Here is a 26,582-nt window from a genome sequence, read left to right on the forward strand (position 1 = left end):
GCATGTACCGCCAGCAATTATTGCGTCACAATAAAAAATGTCCAGGCGCACATAATCGCATGCGCGAGCGTACTAATTAAATTGGAAGCGCGTATATCAGACGCATAGATATAGAATAGAATAACTAGATCGGCCGCGCGTAAATACGCAGGTTCTGGCATGGGGGCTGCCATTGCCTATCTCCCGTGTACATTTTCTGTGCGTTGCCGTCAGCACGTGACTTTTTGCCGTCAGCACGTGACATTTAGCGCGTCAAAGGCCTATCTCCCGTGTTCATTTTTGCGCGTCGCCTTTCGAACGTGAAATTTTTACCGCGTCCATGGCGAACAATTTTATTTTCTACACAGGTAATGGCGCGTATGTACGCGCGGCCGATCTAGTTATTTAATTCTATATCTATGATCAGACGTTATAACTGTGTGTAAACCACTCGGTAATCGTTGTCCACGTATACATTTTGTTTAAGCCGTTCGATTGTTTCAATCATTATATACAATAGTAGTTTCATAATATATAAAAAAACTTCCTGTTAGTATTTCATTTTAAAACGCTATAATATATAATATGCCTATGAGATAATGGCGGAAATCCTGAGCGGTTATATCCACGTAGAGCTAGGACGAATAATCCGCAATTGGAAATCTGAAAAGTGTTTCTGGCCATAAATGCTTCTTCTCATATTCACTTTTTGTTATAAAAACCGGTATAATTTTTTATACTTTCGAATTCTTCTGTACTTCGCGAACTAAGTAAGAAGTAAGTTGTTGTATTGCCATTAATTTAAGAGTGATTACCAATTGTATACCGTCAAAAAAACAAAAAACTAACGGTACTTCTAAAACGTCAGTATGTGGCAGCAATAATCCAAGTCACCCTTATACCATGGTCATTTTTCCTATCTGCACTTGTTGAACACCACAATTAATAGCTGGTGATGTTGGCACTTCGGGGCTGATTCCGATATACTGGGCGGGACTATTAACAAAACAATCTTAAGGGTGGTTTTAAAATATTCAGCCGATGGGTCACCTTATTAGAGTGATGACCACCATTTTTCTTGATTAAACTAACAGTTTAAGCAGCTTGAGCATATGGCTTTAAAGAAAGAGATGTTTCCCTAACTGAGGTCGATTATTGTCACACTGGTTGATTTTTCGAAAAGACACAATGTTACCGCAGGATATTGGTTAGGATAATGTACCACATGACATAGTTCACTTTGACGGCAGTGGCATCGATTTCGGATGACATTATATTCATAATATCTCATTATACATTATTTCAGACTGATTGTTAAGAATACAATAGGCACCAACGATGGTTGTTTATATACAAAAATGAGGCCTCACTGTCCAGTGTCACCAGCATACAGACGTGATATGCACTGAGGTATAGGCCTACTTGATGAAACACAGTTTTGAGGATCGTAACATTATAAGTGAAGTATCAACAAATGTGTAAGGGGTCCCAACTTTGATCCAGTGTGAGTGACCCCATATAGGCCTATATAGCTCTATGGTTTTTAACTTACTTTGAATTATTATTCGACAGACCTATTATCTTGTTTTCCAAGTCACTATCGGTCTTTGCTGCCGGCTTGAACGAAGTGAAAAACCAGACGACTCTCTCATCTTCGTAAAGGTCAAAGAAAGTTGTGCAAGTCTTGCGCAATTTCGATTTTGGGGGTCATTTTGGTCCCACGCACATTGCTTTTAATAACGCATGAAGGAAACAAACTTGCGCACTTTTAAACGGGTCCCACAGTGTTTGAATACGCGCGAGACTTCAGTCATTGATCCATGAGAGTCAACATACCTCTATGGTTATAAACCAACTATAAAATATAGTTTTCTATAGTTTCTCTAAATACTAATAGCGTTTGGTATCTGCCGAGGGTCCAGATACGGGTAATGGATGTCTCTCTTTGCATCACGTGATCGAATGGTATCTCCAACCGAAGACAATTTGTCTTGAAATCTGTCGAGAGAAATAAAAATGGGTTAATCTTTTTACATCAACGATTATGAAAGCTTTCAATAAAGAAAGAAACACTTGATTCCCTTTTTCCTAAAATGCACAATAAAATCTTACAAATGAAATTGTACAATTTCCCAAAATTATTGTTTGTACCAACTAGTGTCATTTTCTAATGATGGGACATAAGGTAGATAGATAGATATATTTTTTGTTATAAAATAGATGTTAGCTGATAAAAGGCTTATTCACAATGTAGTCATCACAGCATAAAACAAAACTGAATTGTAACTTATGACTAATCATAAAAAGTTGAAAGAACATAATTGTTTTCCCCTTTTCCCTGGAACAAAAGGGGGTTTAATACCTTCTCACTGCTTCTCCTCCAATAGGATCCGTCTGGTACAGCTTCTCGAAGTTGCCAAGACGTTGAGTTGCCCTCTCGCTGAGAAGTGCTGTGAAGGTCATTATTCCTAAGGTTCGCTCCTTGTTCGGTAGACTGTCAAGAACGTCTTGCTCTGTCAATGGAGTCTTGGGGAAAAGTTCAAAAAATAGCAATTTTATAAAACACAATTTTTTGTAAACTATTTCAACCCAAATAAATGTTATACTAAAAGAAAACTTAATATCAAATTAGTCAGGTAACTTTTTGTTAGGGTAATTTAATACACAAATGTTGGGAAACGCTGGTTTGTTTGTTTGCACTATAATATGCATAATGTGCACAGCTAGCAACGATCATGTGTAGGCTACATATTTTTTTCGTGTCCATTTTATGAACAACAGTTTGAAAACCACTGAACACTGAGCAGTTATCTCAATTCAACTATGAATAAAGAGTGATTTAAATTTGTCAACAGATATGCAAAGAATTACTCAATATTTATCTTTTGTTCATTGTGTTCTCCTTGTAACAAAATGAGTGATTAGTTAAGTAACCCATCCATGAAAGGCTGTGCATACCTTTAAATGCGCCTATGTTATTCCTGCTTTAATTACTGACCAAGTCGGCCGTGCAGGCTCTTGGTCGACGGAGCTCTGCCGGCCCGGGGCCCCACGAGCCCCATGAGCCATTTCCTCCGAATTCGTTACACTTACCTTATTTGTTGGCGGTTGTCCACTCATCCACAAAGGAGCATTTGGCGGGAAACCATATTCATCATATTGGTTGAAATTCACCGCTGCGTGGCTGATACTGGCAGCGAAAATGATTGAGACCAACACATCGATCAGCTCGGCGTTTGTGCTAAATTGTCCATTCCCGGTGACTCCCTTGGAAGAAAAACAATTCGATCGTCAAAATATTTTCACAAACATTTACATTTACATCTCATCACCTCCCTTCACAGTATAAGCAGCTTTGATGAAATGGTGCCAGGTTGCTTTGTCCCTCATGAGTTGTTGGGTCGAATTCGGGTCATCTCGTACCCAAGTCAACTCGTACCCGAGTCAACTCTTACTCGGTACGAGTTGACTTGGGTACGAGTTGACCTGGGTACGAGTTGACTTGGGTACGAGTTGACTTGGGTACGAGTTGACTTGGGTATAATAATTTGGGTACGAGTTGACTTGGGTACGAGTTGACTTGGGTACGAGTTGACCTGTTTCGGTTGGGTCTCGTTTAGATTGATATTCGTGTCTTTGGTGATGATGTCTGCATTGCACATTTTCCTCCTACTGAAGAAAATATACCACGAGGTAATTTTACATTTTTAAACACTTAGAAATTGATGTTTTTTTATTGTCAGGGAAGGTAAATACTCTTATGAAATTTGATTTTATCGTAAGAAGCTAAAAGTTATTTCTTTCCCTGCCTTTCACCCCGGTTCAAGACCCGCCTCAGCACGGTTTTAGTCCCAATCTGACTGCGTGGGTTTTCCCAATTGTGGTTTTCCTCTCACATCTAAAACTGAGCATTCTCGTTTCCTATTCATTCTACAATTCGCGCTAATTGTGCTGTTGGATGTGTAATAATTAAATAAGTAAATAAATAAGGATGAAAAACAATACAACTTTTCCCTCGAATGAACTTGACCTACCTGTATACCACATCCTCCATCATCCGTCGATCTCACTAGAGTTTCTGCAAACTCCTGGATCTCATTGTCACCAGCTAAGAGTTCAGCTGAATCTGTTTTAAAAAAATTGAATTTGCTGTAAAAGATGCTGAAATATTTCTGATTTAATTAAGCTTTGCATTGTGTGAATAATAAGAACTCCAATATACGTAATCTTGCAGATAGAACCATGTATTGAATCGCTTTTGCGTGAGTGTTCCGCTCTGGAAAGAGCCGATGTGGTCTCGACGTTTCGAACAATATTCTGTACTCGTCTTCAGGAGAAGACAGAGCCGACACTCCCACAATATTTATACCCCGCAAAGTTACTTTTTATTTATATTTATTTTGTTGAAATTGCTATTTTGTTATAGATTTATTCACAATTTGTGTGACTCACGATATCGCTTGTTGACCACATACTCCACGTATTCCATGATGGCTTCATACAACAAAATGGCGTCGTCTCTGTAGTAATAATTTGGCAATACATCCGGGTCCTCCACACCGCGATTGCGCAGATCAGCAGGAAGGGATCCCTCTACGTTGAGACGCCATGTTGGAAACACTCTCTCAGTGATTGATATGAAACCCACTTGACCGATGTTCATGTTCTCATCCACCGAACCACCGGGATTGATGAGGGAAACCAGGGCCAGACTGAATATATTGAACAAAGAACAAAACATCAGAGTTGGTAGAAAGTCCAAGCAAGTCACAAGTCATTATTTTGCAAGTTCAAGTCAAGTCACTGGTCATTATTTTGCAAGTTCAAGTCAAGTCACAGGTCATTACTTTGCAAGTCCCAAGTCTAGTCACAGGTCATTCTTTTGCAAGTCCAAGTTAAGTCACAAGTCATTATTTTGCAAGTTCAAATCAAGTCACAAATAATTATTTTCCAAGTTAAAATCAAGTCACAAGTCATTATTTTGTAAGTTCAAGTCAAGTCACAGGTCAGTATTTTGTAAGTTCAAGTCAAGTCACAGTTCGTTATTTTGCAAGTTCAAGTCAAGTCACAGGTCATTACTTTGCAAGTCCCAAGTCCAGTCACAGGTCATTTTTTTGCAAGTCCAAAGTCCAGTCACAGGGCATTATTTTGCAAGTTCAAGTCCAGTCATAGGTCAGTATTTTGCAAGTCCAAGTCAAGTCACAGGCCAAGTCGCAAGTTAGTTGTACTGAAAGTTACAAGTCAAGTCACAAGTCAATGAAATAACGACTCGAGTCCGACTCTAGCTCAAGTCACATGTCTCGAGTCAATAACTCTGCAAATCATGACTGAAAGTGCCATCTTGTTGTATATGAACTGTAATTTATGGAAACCGTATATCTTTAATTGATTCTGGTAATGCAGCCAAGGACTCTCCGTAAAGCGAACATAATCACTTGCCAAGAACCCAAAGAAGACGGTTGGTTTGGCAGAAAAACCTAACATAATTATTCCAGTGAAAGCTCACGCAGTATTAAGATAATCCAATCCACATAATTCCCCAGGTGGGATTCAAACCGGGGTACCAGAGTTTGGAAGGCGAGGAAAGACACTCCAACCAGACCATGACATTCTGAACAATTTTCAACACCAAAAGTTACCGTTATTCCACTCACCTATCAATGGCCATCAGGTATAGATAGTGTGGAGCCAGAAGCTTGAAGATTGGGTGCGAAGGTGAAAGACATCGATTTGCAGCCACTCCAGTGGACTCTACCAAGAGATGAGTAAAACCAAGATGGGTGGCTGCCTCGTGGTATGCCCCATCCGCATTGTTGAACCACATCTTGGCCAGAATCCATGTGTACTCAGGATCCGTAGGTAGAAATACCTTGGAGGTAAAATCTTATAGTTTACTACTTTTTAAATCAATTTTTAAACTTGTTTCGGCATCTTTTAAGCTAGCGGTGTGTTGCCAGCTCTCTTCATCAGGATGGTTCGAATGTCATGTCACTCGCCATTCAACAAAACAAGATTGTGAATTGGTAGTGCGTTCTGCTCCTTGTGGACCCATTCTCATCCTTACGGACGGAGGGGAGCCCTGTTTCAGCCCAAGGAGGATATATGGCAATGTGCCTATGGTAACAGTTGATTTGGGTCGAACCCCAAATCGGTTAAGTGTAGGCCTCTCACGTTGAACTTGTGGCGTTAAGATATATCTCTCTTTTGTTTTTTAAAGAAATAGCCATGAAAGAGTTGTGAAAATTTACTTAAACTTACAGGATTATCATTGCTTGGGTCTTGAAAAAGCTGAATTGCAACTGGCATTAAGGTGTTTGTGTTGTCAACGAAGAAGAGTGCCATTGGTGCACAGACCTGATGTAAATCAAAATGACAGACAATTAATGAAAGCAGTCAAGATTCCCGAGTGAAGATTGTGGTTGTATTTTCCTTAGCTGCCTCATCATCTTATACGACCACATTGGCAATCTCGCCTTTGATATGCTTTCAAAGGGTTATAGGAGTGCTGTTATGGGCGCCAAAAAAAACCTAAGTTAAAATTAACCCGGATCCCGCGTCCCATTCTTGAGCCTAACCCGTTTCTGGGTGAGGCTGACCCGGTTTGAAAATTCAGCTCGGATTCTCTGGGTCAGTTTCACCCACCGGGACCATTCTGACACAGATTCCGGGTCACAATGACCCGTATGGGTCAAGCTCCCCTTGACACCTGACCGGGGGTGCTCAGAGTGCAGGGCCTTGGTTTTTAGTTGAGTGAAGGGGTATCTTTGAATACTATATATACCAACTGTGTTTAAACATTCTTAACGTCCGTCTTGTAATTTTTTAACATGACAATAATAAACCTGATTGAAATATGGATTTAATTGAATTACCAGTCTGTTATCTGTAGTAGCGAGGTCTTTCAGAATCTCGTAGTTGACAATGAAGAGTTTCTTCTTTTCAATTGCTTGCTTTAAGGTCATTCCTTCCATGATTGGTTTCACCATGTCATCGGTCACGGCAAAGCTGCAAAAGAGAACAATCTTAAAAAATTGTCAAGATGGTCTGAGGGTCGTCCATGAGTGTCAAAATTATTCTGTTTCCTAAAACACGTGTTTATGTAAAAGTAATGTATTCTTATCTTCTACATTTTTTGAGAATTTGTTGGAACAAATAAATAAAAAATAATACGTCATTGCGAAACGGAATAAAGGGAAGTACGTCATACGAGTAGAACTTTCTAAACGTTGGTGATTAGTATTTTGCTCTTTATTAACCAGATCTCTATTTTGGGTGATCAACTGAAACTTATGCTGAGGAGTAGTAACAGGTCATGACTTTTATGTGAAGTGGCATTTGAAGGAAATACGTTAGTAGCAAAATGCGTGTCAATTCAACATTTGGTGACTTATGTAACCTTGAATCTTATTATTTATACCCCATTTTTGAACACTTTAACAGATGATTTTGTGAATAATGCTATACAAATTGTTAGGGAGAGCTTTTAAATTGTGGCTCGTGTGTCGTCTTTAAAAATTGCATTTACTTTGACGGTATCTCCGTGCAGAGCCATATTTGAGCTGGATTACATCCCATTAGTCTCTGTGCTGCAAACCTCTTGTCACATCTCCAGTTTTTGACACCCTGAGATAAAAAGAAAATGGCATAATTATGGATATATACTACAGAACTTTCGTCAAGGTAGATGAAGCTCTTCCTTCAGCTTTTGTTTATGTACATTTGTATCAGCTGAGTTTTAAATCCAGCAGTTTTGAGCAATATTTTCGACTCAAAAACAGTCATTTAGGGTCGAGAGTGCTCTTGACTACTAATGCCATAGTGTCTGTGAGGTTAGTCAAAGGCAGCGTGGGCATTCTGTAGCTTTTATGACCGTTACAAAAATTGAGTCTTTAGCCTTTGAAAAACTCTTGGTATTTTCTACATTCTTAAGTAATGTTTATTTTTAATTTTGATTCTGGGGGTTTAACAAAGAATGGACAAGAGTGTAATTCGAACCAACGACCTCCGGATTAATTTGCCAACTTAGGGCTAGATATGGCTCAGTTGGTAGAGCGGCACCGGACGTTAATCCGGAGGTTATTGGTTAGAATCCCTAGCACTCTAGTCCATTCTTTGTTATACCGCCAAAATCATCTAAAATTTACCCAGTCAGTTTCCCTTGTGGTTTATATTGTTTCTTTATTTTATAGCAGTGAACATTTTATTGCTCATACAAGAGTCCATAGAATATTCCATGTATTTGTTTAATTTGCCTGTTCGTTCTAAATTTCTTTATTATGGGGATTGCTCTTTAAGATAGTGATTTAATTCGTTCTTTTGTTTTTTCAAGTCTGGATATGAAAATATGATGAGGGTTTTATTTGTTCAACTTACGTAAGGCACTGGTAGTGTTTCATTGTAGACATTGATGATGTCATCAAGGGATGTCCAACGGTCGGTTGTCAAGTGGATAGCAATTGTATCAAGTTTATAGATGACCGTTCGCTTTGCCAACACGTCAAACTTTTGTGAATGTTAAGAGTAAATACATTTTAGTATTATTAAAGGAAAGTTAGTATTGGTAAGAAACGAAAATCTTGAAGATCATAGATTTACATAAAACTTACACGGTCTAATGATGATGATAGTAGAAAACATCCCTTAAAATATTTCTAATATCTCTATAAATAATCTTATTTCGCGTTTGGATTTGGAGTTTTTCCGCTCAGTTGGCGTTTTATTCATTTTTTGTTTTGGCATCGATGCAACGCAAAATTTGTAATCGGTTTTTCACTATTCTCTCGTGACCCAGATGGCCGATCGATCTCGAACTTCTACAGGTTTGTCAGTTTATGTATACAGTGGATTACATAAAGTGCTTACACTGCCAGCAACTTTTTTTGCTAGCAGAAACCAATTCCGTAATGTTTCTTTAAGACAACCACCAATTGGTGTTTTATGTATTGAAATGAATATTAAGTCTTGTAAATGCATTTCAGAGCTTTTTTTTAAAATAATAATTATAAGAATAATAATGAAAATTTATAAGGCGCCGGTATCCGCCATGACTGACGCTCATGGCGCACTAACAAAAAGAAAAGAACAACAAATTAATCACAAAAACGTGAGGAAAACAGGTGGGTTTTTAAGCAGGATTTAAATACAGTCAATGAAGAAGACTGGGGGGATTAGTTTCTGTTTAAAGTAATTAACAATTAAAACAATCATTATCATTTCAGATGGACAAGACAAGTAATCCCCATTTAGTGGGCATGCGTGCCTGTTCAGGTTTCCGTTCTGCACCACAAGCGTGTTGATATTTTGCGCAAACAAATAAAGCAACAACAACAACTGAACAAAAATAAATAACACCTAGCTCGGATGAAAATTTGACCCCCAGTGTACCAAAATAGTATTGGTGACCTCGTGGCTTAATCGATGCAAAAACTATAGCTTTGTCGACAGCTTGTATAGAATTGTCACACTGTATACTATTCTGTGAAAATTCACTGATGTAGGCCTAATAGTATTTTGTTTTACAAATCCAAATTGACTTACGAAATATTTATTCGAAAACTCCTGCTCGACCGGCAACTCCTTGACCTGTGTTAAAAAAAAGAATAAAACATTCTTCAAAAGCCAGACTATCAGCAAAGACAAACTTCATCCGCAACATAGCTTTAAAAAGATCACCTTTCTCTTCTTTCTTAATTTTGTTTACCTGTGGTATTGCCAGCTGCCCATCAAACTTCTTCTCTAGTTGGTAGATATCCTTCTTCCTAGCCAGTTCGTCCAGTCTTTGTTTCTTGTGAGGATCTTCTTGCGGCAAGGTGGAGTCATTCTTAACTACCATTAGTTCCTCTCCCTCTTTGATCCATCTATGTATTGGGAAGATGCTGCTCCTGTCTTCTGGCAAGTCTTGGTATTTGATTCTGATTGTCTCAACGAACCTATAAGAAAATATGCCATAATGACTTGTCACGTGATCTCTGTTACTTGTTGTACTCTCTTAATGTAAAAGAGTGAAAATTTCACTCTCTTGTCCGAGTGGTGTCAGTTTCACTCTTAAAGTCAATCAGTGTCACTCTTTTTGAGGTAAATTGGAACGAACTACTTCACTCTCAATCGAAAAACGTATTTCACAGAATTTCACAAACTTATTCTGTTGCGTTTGTATTCTTACCTTTTGTTTTTTGGTTTTACTGTGCCTATGTGCGCATTATACCACTACAAGTGTTATTATTAGTCTTCTTATTGAGTATTTGCTAAATTGCTAGACTTACCAGTCCTGTTTCAGAGAACCCTCACCAAGTCTTATCTCGATCTTGTCAACTTCTTCTGTTATCTCAGGATTTTCAATGTCAAAATGGTCTACGCTTCCCTTTTCAAAATCGTCCTTCCAGCGACAACCAACTTTAACCTGTTTAGAACGTTTGCCGTTGGATTTTATGAGGATCATGAAAACGTCAGCATCTGACCCAGATCCCTGGAAAAACAACAATAATTTGTTTTAATTAATCTTGTAGCCCTTCTTCGTCGGCATGCCTGCGTGAATTTGACCTTATCTATAAAGGTGTGTATATAATAAGGTAATGAATAATTAATTTGACATAAAAACTTACTTTGTAAGCAGCTTTGGATAGTATTAAGCATTTTGAGAAACTTTTCACTTTTCAAGTACTGCCATTATGGAAAACATATTATTTTTTATCCCCCCAAATTTTAATCTGAGAAGCGTTCTGGCAGCAACGTTTTTCAGATTGTAAATTCCAACATTGGGTTATTCTTCTTGAATAAATATAACCGCTCCAGATTTTCGGCATTATCTCAAACGCTACCACCTTTTGAAATGATATTTTCAAAGGTTATATATTTAGTTTTACGGGATTAAGCAAACAGTGGGCTTCAATGGCCAAACGTAAGTTTCAAGGCAGGTTATCAGTTTCAATTAAGATGAAATAATACAATACAGTTTCGTCTTCGTTTTAAGAAGCCTGTTAAGTGAACATCTGAAATATTTAGTTTTTTAGACATGTTCAAAGAAAATAATGGCAAGTAATGGTCAACACAATGATTGATTTACCTTATGGTCACCAGTCTTGACCGTTATCCTGTAACCATTAGGTCTGACCACAGTTCCTCCTACACATCCATTCCCCATCCTTCAGCCAATTTGGTATCTCCAAGTCCTACAAGATGGTCCAAAACATGTAAACGATGACCACAGATCAGAATAGTGTTTATTTCACGAACTGCAACTGAGGTTTCTTCGGCCGATTTGGTATCTCTAAGTCCTACAAGATTAATATAGTCCAAAACATATAAACGATTACCACAGATCAGAGTAGCAATATGCATTGGTGTATATTTCACGAACTGCAACTGAGGTTTCTTCAGCCGATTTGGTAATTTCAAGTCCTACAAGATTAATATAGTCCAAAACATTTAAACGATGACCACAGAGCAGAGTAATAATATGCAATTGGGTTTACTTCGCGTACTGCAACTGGGGTTTCTTGAGCCGATTTGACAATTTCAAATCCTACAAGATTAATATGGTCCAAAACGTACAAACGATGACCACAGATCAGAATAATAATTCGCAATTGGGTTTATTTCGCGTACGTCAACTGAGGTAGTTAACCCATTCTTCAGCCGATTTAGTAATTTCAAGTCAGACAAGACTAATTTGGTCCAAAACATAAAACGGAGTCCACCACATCAGAATAGAACAGTAAATGTAATGGTGTTTATTTTGCGTACTGCTAAGCTGTACGTAACTAATCAAACACACAGAGCTCATTGATATCCACTTCTAATCGACGCAAAGAGGCCATTGCTATGGAAACAGTCAATACTAATATGGACATAAGCTTGTTGCTAGGGTCGGTTTGAGGTCATCTTGCACGACAAACCATTTTAATTAAATGTCGGACACAGGCAAAACTAATTTTAAGAAATCAATTTTATACCGAACCAATGTTTTATTCAAATAGTTTCTTGGATAAATATAATATTTATTTAAACCCGCATACAAACAAAAGTAGGAATGTAAATAAGTATAAGAGCAGTTATGTTGAGGACAATTTGTGATTAAAGTCATCAAATTCCATCCATTTTCAGAAATGACAGTTTTTATTAAATTAAACCGTTTTGTGCGAACACAAATCGCACTACAAAGCTACATTAAAAATAAATGCAGCAGCAAAATTTGGGTTTTATGTACAATAACATTATATAACAAGTTTTTAGTAAATTTGAAACAAATTTTACGACCCACAAATCAAACTAACCCGCATTAAAACAAAAATAAGTGCAGGAAAATGCTTATTTTATGTACACCGTTATACTAAAAGTTCTAATTAAATTTAACCATTAAATATTTCACGAAACACACAAACCACACTGAGCTGCATTAAAAAATAAATGCGGCAAATTGCGGTAGACGTTTTCCCAGTTTTAGAAATTGTGTTTTATTAAATAACGAAGTCGCTCAGCATCGTATAGGTTATATATTTCTCTTTCAAAACAACACATTTTTTTATTTAATATAAACATAAAGGTTTCTTTCTCATGATATAAACCACACAAGGGAAACTGACTGGGTAATTTTTAAATGATTTGGGGGGTTGAACAAAGAAATATTGGCTAGAGTGGGATTCGAACCAACGACCTCCGGATTAACGTGCCGGTGATTTAGTGCCACAGTAAGAAGTCGTGTAGCCAGGGATCACATGCACCTAAATAACGATACAACCTGGGAAGCGGCAATCAGGGGATAATGTTGTACAAGTCGGAGCATTGTACAAACATTATAATAACGTTTTAGTTAATTTAACCGTTTTGTACGAACACAAATCACACTAAGCTACAATTAAAATAAAGGCAACCAAAATTATGGTTTTATGTAAAATAACATTATATAAATAAATTCTAGTAAATTAAAAACAAATTTTACGAACACATATCAAATTAAGCCACGTTAAAAAATAAATGCAGCAAAATGCAGGTTTTATGTACAGTTCAAGAAAATCTTTGTACTTAATTATTTGTGTAATAACTAGTAATTAGCAAATTTACCTGTTTACTCACCCACAAGAACCTATAACATCTGTATAAATCCAAATGGCACTCGGTCTGTCAAGTACATTACTAAAAAATATGTATTAGTGACACCATGGTTATGTATTATTTCCTCCATGGTGACACAGAGAGTGTTTACTTCGTGTTGCCATGAGTTGAGATCAAGGTTAAGCTTTTTTATGAATAATTACAAATCTTTTGTAAAGTATTTTTCTATGAATAGCAGTTTCTTTTATACGCTAACGAGGTCAGATAGTACTATGACACAATGCTTCAAGGTTGTTATTGTGCCATGGAACGTACATGAATGATAGAGGGCACACTCACTGCCGTATATTGCCCTTTCGAAACCACGGCTTCGGATTCGGCTCAGGCTATAGCTTGGTCCCGTGGTTGTTTTGAAAATAGTACGCGCGCTTTGCGTACGCGTTCAGGGCTAAAATACTGCTTGACAAAATTGTTTACTAAGCAAACATTTAGTGGGGCACAAGCACAAGTCACAACAATGTAAACTTAAAGTAACTTTGCCCTTTAACCTGTTTCTTGGAAAGACATCGGAAGCAGTGAATACAAAAAGCAAAAACATATTGTACGAATTTACACAAGTATTACAAAAAAAATCTTGAATTTGTTGAAAACAATGCAACCAATCATGGGATATTTGTTGTTTATTGAAAGTTGGCAGAAATGTTGAATTTTGTCACATCATCTGTTAACACATTATTTAAATGTTTTTCTAACATTCAAACCAGCCAGGCCAACCAGCGCAGTTTATCAACGATGGCAAGGTCTATTGGGAACAGTAAATACAGAGCACAAACAGATAAAAAAAATATTAAAACAATTGTCTTGAAGTTGTCAAAGATTAACAACAGCTGCAGTGCTTCTTACCATAAGATTTTAAGGTCTATAATTTTTGGAGTAGATCTAATGGTATACTCTCACTTTAAAGGCACTGGACACATTTATTAATTGTCAAAAACCCTCACTTATGTATACGTAATGTATATATTATTATAATAAATTTAATCTGTGAAAATTTTGACTCAATTGGTCATCGAAGTTGTAGGAAAGAAATTACCTCTTTAAAAAAAACTTCGTTACTTCACAGGGGCAATTCCTCACAATGTGTTGTACTACCAACAGCTCTTCATTGCTAGTTACCAAGTAAGTTTTTATGCTAACATTCTGAGTAATTACCAATACTATTAGTGTCCAGTGTCTTTACATCTTTGAACTTCAGCAAGTTGCGGGGCTTAAGGCTTTTACTAATAGTGTCCAGTGTCTTTACATCTTTGACCTTCAGCAAATTGCGGGGCTTAAGGCTTTTACTAATAGTGTCCAGTGTCTTTACATCTTTGACCTTCAGCAAATTGCGGGGCTTAAGGCTTTTACTAATAGTGTCCAGTGTCTTTACATCTTTGACCTTCAGCAAATTGCGGGGCTTAAGGCTTTTACTAATAGTGTCCAGTGTCTTTACATCTTTGACCTTCAGCAAATTGCGGGGCTTAAGGCTTTTACTAATAGTGTCCAGTGTCTTTACATCTTTGACCTTCAGCAAATTGCGGGGCTTAAGGCTTTTACTAATAGTGTCCAGTGTCTTTACATCTTTGACCTTCAGCAAATTGCGGGGCTTAAGGCTTTTACTAATAGTGTCCAGTGTCTTTACATCTTTGACCTTCAGCAAATTGCGGGGCTTAAGGCTTTTACTAATAGTGTCCAGTGTCTTTACATCTTTGACCTTCAGCAAGTTGCGGGGCTTATACATTTTTTTCAGAAGGCTCCTCGGGCCGCGCATAACATGCTTAACGTTAACTATTTACAAGTACTCAAAAACATATTAAAAGTTTTAACCTCTCCAAATTTATCAAATCAATTTTGTCCATCAGTTTTTATAAGCTACGTTAGTCCAAAATCCTCTGAACAAGTAGTTAAGTAAACTGGCAAGACCCCATCTTGAAAAGCGGGACATAAACCGTTGTTTAGTGGATCTAAAATGCTCCTGATTTAAAGTCAACAACCCAAGGGTACAATTTTGAACCATTTTTTTTTTCTTCAAAAATTCACAAAATCCACGACCTTCAAGCCTTTGCTTTACATAAACAGTTGTGAGTTCACGCATTCATGAGGCACAGTTTTTAGTGGTTAACAATTAAAGATGTAGAGTATCTGAATTTGCCAGTCTGCTTCAATCTATTCAAATGGCATAATAATGTCATCAATTAAGAATCGTCATAGATAATAGATAGTTTATATACAAAACAGGTCATTTAATTTGTCATTTCCTGACACTAGACAGTTATTCCCAGTGTTTTAAAACACTAATTTCAGACAGAAACTGAAGCTATTTATAACTGACGCCAATTTGAGAAAATGGGTTTGGCACCAGTATTGGCACACAATGGCTGCACACGGTGAAGGTTCCGAGAATGGACCTTATACATTGCCGTCATTCAGTCGCCATCTTGGAGGTAAACCGAAACAATGGTAAAGTATTGATCTCTCAGAGATCAATTTGGCAAACGCACAAATTTGTACGCGCGGCGCACTGGACTGGCCAATGAACAACGTCCTTTTAGCCTCTAGGTGAGGGCGCCCTTCTCAAATTACGTCATATGCATAATGGCCTAGTGCTCTAGATGCTAATAGCGTTGGGAACCTCTCGGGGATCCAGACACGGATAGTGGATGTCTCTCTTTTCGTCACGTGATCGGATGGTATCTCCGGTAGCATACAATTTATCTCGGAATCTGTGCAGAGAAATAAAGAAGGATTACAAAAAAAACATTCTTTGAAGGGTCTGTATACATTTGGTATTGGCTCGGAAGATTAAAGGCAAAAACAACTTAATTGGTAAGACGTAGAGCAGCTCATACGATACTATGAATGGATTTTGAGAAATATTTCACCTCAAAGCAGTATTCGGTTATGGTAAAAAGATCTTGCATTTTATTTACCACAATTTTTATCTGAGATAACGATGCTCAGATTTTGTTTTCCAATTGCAAAATATACTTCTTTCTGCGTGGACAAAACCGCTCCAGATTTTTGGCAGTATCTCAAAAACGCTTCTATGAATTGAACTGTTCAAAGGTTAGTTTTAGGTAGATATTTAATGGTTTGGTTTTATTAAGTGTATTAAGTTCATAGTGATACCTTTCTACTGCTTCCTTTCCCACAGGATCCGTCTGGTACAACTTCTCAAAGTTCCCAAGACGCTGAGTTGCTCTGTCACTAAGGAGCAGAGTGAAGGACATGATGTCTAAGGTGCGCTTCTTGTTCGGTAAACTTTCTAGAATGTCTTGCTCTGTCAATGGAGTCTGGGATAACATAAGACATAAATGTTCACCAAATTATTTATTGTCTCGATTGGTGAACCTGTTGGATTGGTGTCAAAGTATTGTTCGATGGTGTTGATAATAGGAAGAAACTTAAAAAAATAAACTATAAACTTGCCGGTAAAACCATGTGTAAATCTCTTTTGTGGAAGCGTTGGCTCTGAACAGAGCCAGTGTGGTCTCGACATTTCGAACACTATACTATGCTCGTCTTCAGGAGGATGTTGGTGTCTGTCGACTCTACAAACGATATCAGGATTTTTAAACTCTTCAAGTTAGTGTTCCTACCTTGTCGCTTGGTGGCGCTCCATTTAGCCACAGTGGAGCATTTGGTGGGAAGCCATACTCGTCGTACTGGTTGAAGTTAACCGCTGCGTGCGTTACACTTGACGTGAAAATGATCGAAGTCAACACATCGATGAGTTCCTCGTTTGTTTTAAACTGGCCATCTCCAGTCACACCCTTTAAAAGTCAAAAATTAAACCAAATCATTCACTCTTTAAATGGCGCAAAGTAATGACAGTATTAAGTTTGTTTGGCCATGGTTTGATATTGGATATAATATAACATTCCACAATAGGTTTGTACAGCGAGTGTCTACCTTGTACATCGGTATTGGATATTAGATATTCCCATATGTTTAAATAGTGAACGGTACACAATAATATATGATAGTCTTCAACTTTACACCTTCATTTTGGAGCCCAGACCAGTTCATATTATTCAAGAACTCTGTTCTGATATTCAATGAACTTTTCAAGACTCGCTTGTTTGAATCTATATTTTTGTAAAAAACAGTCTTGATAAAGTTGGACTTTTTCAAACTGTGATCTTCACATTCCGTGCTATCTTTGGTTAACTCGCAAAGTTCCCGCTACTTGACCTACCTGTATACCACATCCTCCATCATCCGTCGATCTCACTAGAGTTTCTGCAAACTCCTGGATCTCATTGTCACCAGCTAACAGCTCAGCTGAATCTGTTAAAACAAAAAATAAAGATCTTGACCTTAATCTTAATCTTGGTCTCGAAGAGTTCGTGTCTTCAGGTTTTTCTTTTGCAATATTTCACGTTATGTGAAATGTAATAGATGTTAATTAAACTTGCACTGGGGATAAAGAATTATGTTAATTTGGTTTTACCTATATTATACACCTATGTGTGTAAGCACTCTTATCAGTACCCGGGTTCTGTGAAGATAACCAAAGGCATATTACTCTGGAGGGATTCGAACCCACGACCTTTGCAATTCTAGAGCATATGTCTTACCAAAGGTGAATTTGTAAAATTGCTCTTTTAAAACAAATTATAAGATTATTATTTTGTTTGTAGAGAATAGTATTTCATGACTCACAATATCGCTTGCTGACCACATACTCCACGTATTCCTTGATGGCTTCATACAGCAAAATGGCGTCGTCTCTGTAGTAATAATTTGGCAATACATCCGGGTCATTCACACCGCGATTGCGCAGATCAGCAGGAAGGGACCCCTCTACGTTGAGACGCCATGTTGGAAACACTTTCCCGATTAGATCCAAAAATCCTTTATAACCGATGTTTATAATCTCGTCCACTACTCCACCAGGGTTGATCAGAGTTACAAGAGCCAGACTAAAAAGAATGTGACGTCACAACTATGATTACGCTTTCTCTAAGCTTGAATGTATTCAACATGAATATGTTCATAAAAAATGTGAATTAAAATTACCGTACAACACAAAAACCTGGATCACATGCATCTTGTTTGTCTTTATGCACCAAAGTACTGTGTTGTACTAGTCAAAATTATGCCATAAGATTTATGTTTGTGTTATCTATTCAACTGTGTTATGTTGTGTTGTTAGCTTGTTGGGTCAGCATCTGCCATTATGGTCGAATCGTCAGGTCATTTACTATTTAATGCATTTATACCGCAGGTCCTTTTGGTTGGCAGTTTACAATATATAATATTATTTTCTTATTTATAATCAGAAGACTTGAATAAGTTAATACCACTTCTTGATATTAGCAAAGCTCTATAACTCCATTTTGTTTGTTCTATTATAAGGGATGCCTTTAACTTGCTTGATGGTTTGTCAAGAAAGAATATGTTTGCGGTGACACCATGAAATAGTGTTTAATATTGGGCGGGCTCTTTTTGGGACCACACAAAATAAAATAAGAAAGAGGTTCCCGTTGTGTCACTGCACTTCAATTCCTTTAGAAGGAGGGAACCCCATTGGTAATAGTTACCTATTTATAGCCATTACGTAAAGGAAATGTGGAGCCAGGAGTTTGAAGATTGGATGTGAAGGTGAAATACATCGATTGGCAGCAACTGCAATGGATTCTACCAAGAGATGAGTAAACCCAAGATGAGAAACGGTTTCATGGTATGCCCCATCCGCATTGTTAAACCACATCTTGGCCAGAATCCATGTGTATTCAGGATCCGTAGGTAGAAATACCTGGGAAGTAAAACACGTGTATAATTTGAGGGATTATGCATTCAACAAGTAATTTTCAAATGTGTTTCGCATCTTTTGTTTTGTGTTGTCAGTACTTTAGCAGGATAGTTCGAATGTCATGACACTCGAACAGCACCTAGCAGGACATTGTAAACCATTACATGGTTCTTTGTAAAGGAATTGGTATCATACTTTAACAACACGTAGCTCCCAATCATAACTCAGTAGAAAAATAGTGACAGCGTATGTAGGGACCTTGCGGTGATAATCTTTATACGCAGTATAAGAATGGTTTAATTTGTTTGTGTAAATGATTTCACAAATGTCCAATTGTCTTTTTGACGTTTTTTTATTCTCAAGAAATATGCAGATTTTTTATTTTTTAACTTACAGGATTATTATTGGCTGGGTCCTGATGAAGTTGAATTGCAACTGGCATGAGTGTTTTTGTTTTGTCAACGAAGAAGAGTGCCATCGGTGCACAGACCTGTAAATCAATGAAACATGTTATGGTGGTGCTGGTGGGCCTTAGTTACTGTGTAAACAGACCGTGTAACCTTAATGTTGTGTCCAAATTCAACCTTTCCGTAAACTGTAACTACAACTACATTCCATAACTAGTTGGTTGCTTCAAACAAACTCAACACTATTTTTGAGCGTTATGTAAACATTTGGTTACAAACTATGGCAATCTGCTTTGCATTATGGCAATCTGGTGTCGTGGCTGAGCGGATAAGAGCACCGAACTCAAGCTCTGGTGTGTCTGTTCAACAGAGTGTGGGTTCAAATCCCGTTCGTGACACTTGTGTCCCTGAGCAAGATACTTAACTATGGGTGCGTTCGTTTAGCTTCCCTGGGTCGACCCCGGTGTGTGGTCGACCCAGGGAAGCTAAACGAACGCACCCGATAGTTGATTACCTGTGAGTGCAGAGATGGTTCTTGTGATTGATTTAGCCGAGTAGCGCATATTATTGTTGCACAGGCTGCATACTCCCCACCAGGGAGCTGAGATGGTTTAAGGAATGAATTAAGGCCCATGTGACCAGGGGTAATAATGTTGGAAGCGCTTTGAGACGCCCTCTGGGTGTGAAAAGCGCTATATAAAAACTGGTTATTATTATTACTATTATTATTATTATTATTATTATTATGACTTCTCATAGTTTTCCAACTTTGGTTGGCAAAAACTCTTTGGGCTGTAACCTTATGAGATATATGAGATATTTTAAGCGGTGATGGTGTTATTGATGTCACACACTGAGAAACAAAACCTGATTGTCATACCAGTCTATTGTCTGTTGTTTGGCGATCTTGAAGAATACTGTAGTTAACAATGAACAGTCTCTTTTGTTCTATTGCTTGCTCTATTGTCAGATCTTCGATGATCCCTTTCACCATTTTGTCTGTCACAGAAAAGCTGCAAAATAATTGGAAGTATCCAACGATTCGTTAAAATATTATACTATATTATACTAAGTGAGATGGATGATGATTCCAAACAAAGATAAAAACGGATACAAAATAATTAAGTGGCAAGACACAAACTTAAAGGCAGTGGACACTATTGGTAATTACTCAAAATAATTATTGGCATAAAACCTTTCTTGGTGACGAGTAATGGGGAGAGGTTGATGGTATAAAACATTGTGAGAAACGGCTCCCTCTGAAGTGCCATAGTTTTTGAGAAAGAAGTAATTTGCCACGAGTTTGATTTCGAGACCTCAGATTTAGAACTTGAGGTCTCGAAATCAACCATCTAAACGCACACAACTTCCTGTGAGATGGGTGTTTTTTTCTTTCATTATTATCTCGCAACTTCGATGACCGATTGAGCTCAAATTTTCACAGGTTTGTCATTTTATGCATATGTGGAGATACACCAACTGTGAAGGCTAGTCTTTGACAATTACCAGTAGTGTCCACTGCCTTTAAAATGACAGCTGGTGACAAAGAGCGCCCTAGATTTGGGTTGGAGTACTTTCAATCAGCAATGAAACCACTTTGTGACTTACTTGAATGGTATCTCCGTGCAGAGACGTATATTTATTGAGCAGTCCAAAGGGCACCACAGCAAAAGCGCAGGGCACTATACGGCAATTGCTGTTTCTTTAAACACTTTAAGTTTAATTAGTTAATGGCTGTTAAAATTATACCATATTAAAGCCATGAAATATTTGGAAGTGCACTTACTTTGACGGTATCTCCGTGCAGAGACGTATTTGGACTGGATTACATCCCATTAGTCTCTGAGCTGCAAATCTTTGGTCACTTCTCCAATTTTGAACACCCTGAAATAAAAACATAATTAGCATCAATGGTAAGTTATTTGTAACTTGAAAGACGTGAATACTTTAATATTGTGATTGTAGACATTGACACTGTTGGTAACTTACGTATGGTATTGGCAGTGTGTCATTGTAGACATTGATGATGTCGTCAAGGGATGTCCAATGGCCTGTTGTCAAGTGGATAGCAATAGATTCCAGTGCGTAGATGGCACCTCGCTTTATGATCACGTCAAACTGAAGGGGGTGACAAGAGTTAAAGACATTGGACACTATTGGTAATTGTCAAAGACCAGTCTTCTCACTTGGTATATCACTATGTGCACAAAATAACAAACCTGTGGAAATTTTAACTCATTTGGTCGTCGAAAAAACACTATTGCCACACGAAGTTGTGTGCTTTTAGTTGCTTGGTTTCGGGACCTCGAGATCTTATTCTGGAGTCTCGAAATCAAGTTCAAATATTTTAATAATTACCAATAGTGTCGAAGTCAAGTCGTTGTAAAAACAAAACAAAAATAACTATACAAGAGGCTGGCACCACCTCTTTTTTAATCGTGGCTTGTGCCTTGTGGGTTTTTATAGAAATTTTACAACTCATTTAAAATGTCATAATTCGACCTGAATGTAATGGCCACTTGTGATCATTTTATTTTTAAAAACTATCTTTTCAAAATACAAATGAGTCAACCATATTAATTTGTAAGAGATGTTAAATTTGCATCGGGGATAAAGAATATTAATTTTGGTTTTTACCCATAACCAATGTGTGTTAGCACTGTATACTCAGTACTTTCCCGAGTCCTGTGAAAAAATATCACAGGCATGTTTCTCGGATGGGATTCGAACCCACGACCCTTGCAATTCTAGAGCAGTGTCTTACCAACTAGACCACCGAGATTGCCCGGTAGCTAGAGGCAGTTCGAATCCTATGTTTTCGCAGCGGGTACCGCAACAATAAGAGATGTTAAACTTGCATCGGTGAAAAAGAATATTATTTTATTTTATTAGTTTAATTTAATCAATACTTGACTCACCTTGTAGCTGTTAGAAAATTCCTCCTCAGCTGGCAGCTTTTTAATCTGTTGTAAAGAGAGTGACAAGTGAGGTCTTGGGGACTTTGAAGTATCGCCATGTGCCCTACATTTGTATTACTTAAACTGGATTGATGTCTTCCTACTCGCCATCTTTTACTTGCCTCTGTCATGTATTCTGTTTGTCTAGTCTCTGTCGTGTGTATACGTTTTATTTCTGTATAGTATTTTCTGGTTGTTTGTCTGACAATAAGTTAAGGCACAAAAACCTCTGCTTCACCTTAACCTAATTGTTGTCCAACTTTATATGAGGGAGAACATATTGATCGATGTAATCAGAAAATATTACTTGACAATTGTCTGCTTAACAGAAACAAGCAAGATACCGGTCACAAGTTTTACATGCAAAATGGTTATCAAATTATTTTGCCTTGCTCTTTGTAAAATCTGAGTGCTGATAAAATTGTTTGTACCTGTGGTATTGCCAGCTGCCCATCAAACTTCTTCTCTAGTTGGTAGATATCCTTCTTCCTAGCCAGTTCGTCCAGTCTTTGTTTCTTGTGAGGATCTTCTTGCGGCAAGGTGGAGTCATTCTTAACTACCATTAATTTCTCTCCATCTTTGATCCATCTATGTATTGGGAAGATGCTGCTCCTATCTTCTGGCAAGTCTTGGTATTTGATTTTGATTGTCTCAACGAACCTGTGGGCATAAAAAGGCAGTCAATATACTCTGAAAGCTTCGGAGTCAGAATTAACCCGGAACAAGGTCTGGGAGCCTGACCCGAGTCATTAGCTTTTCGTCAAGGCCTTTTTGTCTTTGATGGCTTCATAGATCCGCTACCCCGCGGCTCTATGAAGCTAAAGCCTCATGAACCCGGAATCTGGGTTGAAATGAACCAAAAGTTGATTCAACTGACGCATAATCCTAGTTGAAACGCCATTGCTGATCGCCTTTCGGGTCAGCCTGACCTTGGAAGTGGTCAGCCATACCGAATTTGGGTCACTGTGACCCGGGAGTGTAATAAACGTCCAGTTGGCATTTCACCTTTTTTTTTTTCGCTTTTTGGCTATCTGCAGGCTCTCTATTTGTGCTGCTTGAAAATAAATAAAATTAAAAAATAAATAGATATGTAGCCGGGGATCGTTGTTTATATTTCATACTTACCATCGCTGTACAAGAGGGCCTTCATCAAGTCGGATCATAACAAGACTGATTTCCTCTTTAATTCCTGGATTCTGTATATTATAATGATCTTCACTTCCTTTTTCAAAATCATCGTTCCATCGACAACCAACTTGAACCTCTTTAGATCGATCGCCGTTGAATTTGCCGAGGGTCATGTAAACGTCTGCATCTGTCCCAGATCCCTGAACCAAAAAACAGTCATTGTTTAAAATTGATCTTGTATTCATCTACTGTGCAGTCTGGTGCCCAGTTTGTGTTTATAAGTATAACACAGTTGGTAAAAAAATGTCAAAAGCCATGTAAATGTCTGCATCCACATCCCTTGATAACAAAAAAAGTATGTTATTATTAATACTACAAACAAATCTTGTACCCAAATAAAAATGTGTTTTTGTTTCATTTTAGGGTTTTTTTCTTTGTGGGTGGGGGGTTTGGCTCATTAGTTGATTTTCATATCATGAATGGGTCTTGATGCAATTGGTGTCTTGAACAAGTTAAATTCATTTTACTGTGGCAATATTTCTTTCAAGCAAAACCCTGTTCTGCTATGAGTTTTTGAGTTATGGAATTACATTTGAGTCGGTGATATGTCGCAATGATCACAGCAATATCACTGCCGCCGATTTCACCAAACTATTCCTAACTTAAGATAAATCTTGGGACTTGGGAAGACTCCCAACCTTGCCCTGTAACATGTCGACGTTAAGATTAACCCCAAAGTTAGGACTAAGTTACTCGTCCTAACTCGAAATATGAATTATTCTAGCGTTTCGTGAAATCGGCTGCAGGAGTCCTCTTGCGGTGTATCTGTGTACAGCACAAGAGGAAGAGTGTCACATAAAGGAATTAGATTTGAGCCGGTTTCAGATGCAATTGTGTCCGCCATGCAATACTGTCCGCTCCGGACACTTTTGCACGTGCAATCGTGTCCAGGGCTATGCAAAAACCTTCCGGCGGACATGACTGTTTATTTTTGTTCGCGCGTAAGCGAGAGTGCATGCACTGAACCTACGTATTTATTAGCAACATGAATATTCATGTATTTTATGATAGCAGCGAATACCCAAACGGCCGAACATTTCCCATGTTATTCATGACTTGCCCTTGTAAAAAAAAAAGGCGAACGTGTTCCGTCGACCAAGGGCGTTTAATTTACTACAAGGACGGTTTTGCATATGCAATAATTGTCCGCCGGATAGTATTGCATAGAGGACATACTTGCATGCGACACCGGCATGTGGCTTTATAGATGGATACCACATGACGTCATTGGTCGCCATCTTCGGTGGCAAACGGTTAGTGTACGCGTGTACGCGCTGCGCACGAAGCTCAGCCAATGATAGCCTTTCACACGTGCACGTTTCTCACCAACGATAGTGGCAAAATGAAAGGTGTCTAATAATAAGGGAACTCCATTGATCTCTGTATTAGTCTAACAAAGGGGAACCCCCCCCCCCCCCCAGGTTTGGGGTTGAGAGTTCATTTTATTGCATGATACGATCACGGCGACACAGCTCCTATAACATTGGTATACCTGATGATCACCAGTCTTGACTGATATCGTGTAGCCATCGGGAAGGGCCATAGATTTCCCACAACCACTGCCCATCGTTGTAGCTGGTTCAGCAACTTACAAAAAGAACCGCAAATTAAATTTGAAAAATTCTTTGCGTTTCATTCGCCAGCAGACGTTTAAACATGCACAATCAGAAGATCTACAAAGAACACAAATCAAACAAACACGTTTTAATATTAAGAAAGCAAAAAATGCACAAATTAAGCAACTTGATTTGGCAGGCAGGTACATGCAGTATTAATTTTCGAAACAATTCGTTGAAAAACACACAGCAATGGCAGAGAAAGCCATTATATGACAAAAATCACTTTCAAAGTGTGTGCCGATTGTGGTTCTTACATATTAATAAGAACCACATTTTGTTTTAAGTAACACTGGGCATTTCAAACACTGGGTCTCAACACAAGGGTCATCATTAAGGCTTATACAGGTATTATTTTAAAAAGTGCAAACAACTGATTCGAAAATAAATTTTACTGTAAAAACACTAAGATTATAATTTTACCCTACAGTGACTCACCTATTTACCTAACTCCGATAATGTGTACCACTGGTACTAGACTACATAACCTGCCGGAACTTTTATATGACAACAAATTCTAGTTACCATGGCTCTGGTACTACAATGGCTGAGTAACATTGACTTATGACAGCAATGTGTTCAATTGAAATATGAGCTTAACTGTGAACTTATTTTTCTATGAGCAATTATTATCACATATTGACAATGCCGTCACGACTGATTGGGTTTGTGTCTGGGCTACAAGCACCCCTGCACAGCCCCTTTGAAAAGGTGCCTTGTTATAAAATGAGTGCGGTTGAAAGATTGTTAAAACTAGAAATTATTCACACATCATCATCATCATCTCTCAAAACGGTGAGGTTTTCCCTGTACTTCGTTCAAGTCCAGTCCTCGTGCGAGAGGTCCCTAAGCATACCCGCCGCCGTCTGTAGCTACCGTGGTCCCGGTGGCGCGTCCCGGTGTCGCATGCAATTATGTCATCTATGCAATACTATCCGGAGGACATTATTGCATATGCAATATTGTCCGCCGGACGGTGTTGCATATGCAATCGTGTCCACCCGGACGCTGCTGTATAATGCAATTGTGTCCGCCCGGACACATTTGCATATGCAGTTGTGTCCGCCCCGTGCAAAACTGTCTTTGCAGTAAATCAAACGCCCTATTGTGGTCGACGGAACACGTTCGCCATGTTTTTTACAAGCTCAGTGAAAGTCATGAATCACATGGGAAATGTTCGGCCGTTTGGGTATTCGCTGCAATCATAATACGTGAATATTCATCCTGCATACGTATAGTGCATGCACGCTCGCATGTGCGCGCACATACATGTACATGTACAGTCATGTACATGTCCACCGGACGGTTTTTGCATAGCCCCGGACACGATTGCATATGCAAAAGTGTCCGGAGCGGACCGTATTGCATGGCGGACAAAATTGCATCTGACACCAGTAGCAGATCACAATAAAGCAATAGTTTTCTGCGCTGGCATGGGATTGGGACTTGAGTCACGTCTAGCTCGGACCCGGTGCGAAGTAGGCCTCAAACCGGGAAATCTTCACTTTTCGAGGGATAGGGCCTATATTTGCATGATAGGTCCCTAGGCCTTAAAATGTATTTGTAGCCAACTACTTTAACAACTCGT

General features: G+C 38.3%; 2 protein-coding genes across 4 annotated transcripts; both read right to left on the minus strand.

Annotated features, from left to right (window-relative positions):
* Positions 1-236: 236 nt before the first annotated feature.
* On the minus strand, positions 237-13,118 carry LOC139948855 (allene oxide synthase-lipoxygenase protein-like). Of its 3 annotated transcripts, none has more exons than XM_071947207.1 (15): positions 13,039-13,118; positions 11,042-11,252; positions 10,242-10,444; positions 9,680-9,908; positions 9,517-9,561; positions 8,353-8,481; positions 7,505-7,602; positions 6,852-6,984; positions 6,238-6,333; positions 5,634-5,848; positions 4,432-4,691; positions 4,014-4,105; positions 3,073-3,246; positions 2,342-2,505; positions 237-1,977 (listed from the first exon to the last, which is right to left on the minus strand). In XM_071947207.1, exons 2-15 carry the CDS (start codon positions 11,117-11,119, stop codon positions 1,863-1,865), a joined length of 2,031 nt encoding a protein of 676 aa, XP_071803308.1. In that variant the 5' UTR covers positions 11,120-11,252; positions 13,039-13,118; the 3' UTR covers positions 237-1,862. The 3 variants fall into 3 exon arrangements, with proteins under 3 accessions (XP_071803308.1, XP_071803307.1, XP_071803309.1); XM_071947206.1 differs by having other exon boundaries at positions 13,051-13,094; XM_071947208.1 differs by having other exon boundaries at positions 11,042-11,147; positions 13,039-13,093.
* Positions 13,119-14,427: 1,309 nt separating this feature from the next.
* On the minus strand, positions 14,428-25,459 carry LOC139948932 (allene oxide synthase-lipoxygenase protein-like). The gene is made up of 15 exons (XM_071947303.1): positions 25,433-25,459; positions 24,871-25,051; positions 23,316-23,518; positions 22,622-22,850; positions 22,152-22,196; positions 21,223-21,351; positions 21,020-21,117; positions 20,114-20,246; positions 19,221-19,316; positions 18,615-18,829; positions 17,734-17,993; positions 17,267-17,358; positions 16,668-16,841; positions 16,198-16,361; positions 14,428-15,791 (listed from the first exon to the last, which is right to left on the minus strand). The coding sequence occupies exons 2-15, from the start codon at positions 24,943-24,945 to the stop codon at positions 15,677-15,679; spliced, it is 2,028 nt and encodes a 675-aa protein (XP_071803404.1). The 5' UTR covers positions 24,946-25,051; positions 25,433-25,459; the 3' UTR covers positions 14,428-15,676.
* Positions 25,460-26,582: the final 1,123 nt, after the last annotated feature.

This window comes from Asterias amurensis, chromosome 16 (assembly GCF_032118995.1).
Source record: "Asterias amurensis chromosome 16, ASM3211899v1".
In the NCBI taxonomy this organism is placed as follows: domain Eukaryota; kingdom Metazoa; phylum Echinodermata; class Asteroidea; order Forcipulatida; family Asteriidae; genus Asterias; species Asterias amurensis.

What these genes read in the sequence shown, in the direction of transcription:
- LOC139948855 (XM_071947207.1), bottom strand. Translation starts at nt 11,119, where the DNA reads ATGGGGAATGGATGTGTAGGAGGAACTGTGGTCAGACCTAATGGTTAC. An exon ending in TCAAGACTGGTGACCATAAG is followed by an intron (nt 10,445 to 11,041) that starts GTAAATCAATCA and finishes TTGTTTTTCCAG; the next exon opens with GGATCTGGGTCAGATGCTGA. An exon ending in TACCTGATGGCCATTGATAG is followed by an intron (nt 4,692 to 5,633) that starts GTGAGTGGAATA and finishes CAATATATTCAG; the next exon opens with TCTGGCCCTGGTTTCCCTCA.
- LOC139948932 (XM_071947303.1), bottom strand. Translation starts at nt 24,945, where the DNA reads ATGGGCAGTGGTTGTGGGAAATCTATGGCCCTTCCCGATGGCTACACG. An exon ending in GGCAGCTGGCAATACCACAG is followed by an intron (nt 22,197 to 22,621) that starts GTACAAACAATT and finishes TCTTTACAACAG; the next exon opens with ATTAAAAAGCTGCCAGCTGA. An exon ending in TACGTAATGGCTATAAATAG is followed by an intron (nt 17,994 to 18,614) that starts GTAACTATTACC and finishes CATTCTTTTTAG; the next exon opens with TCTGGCTCTTGTAACTCTGA.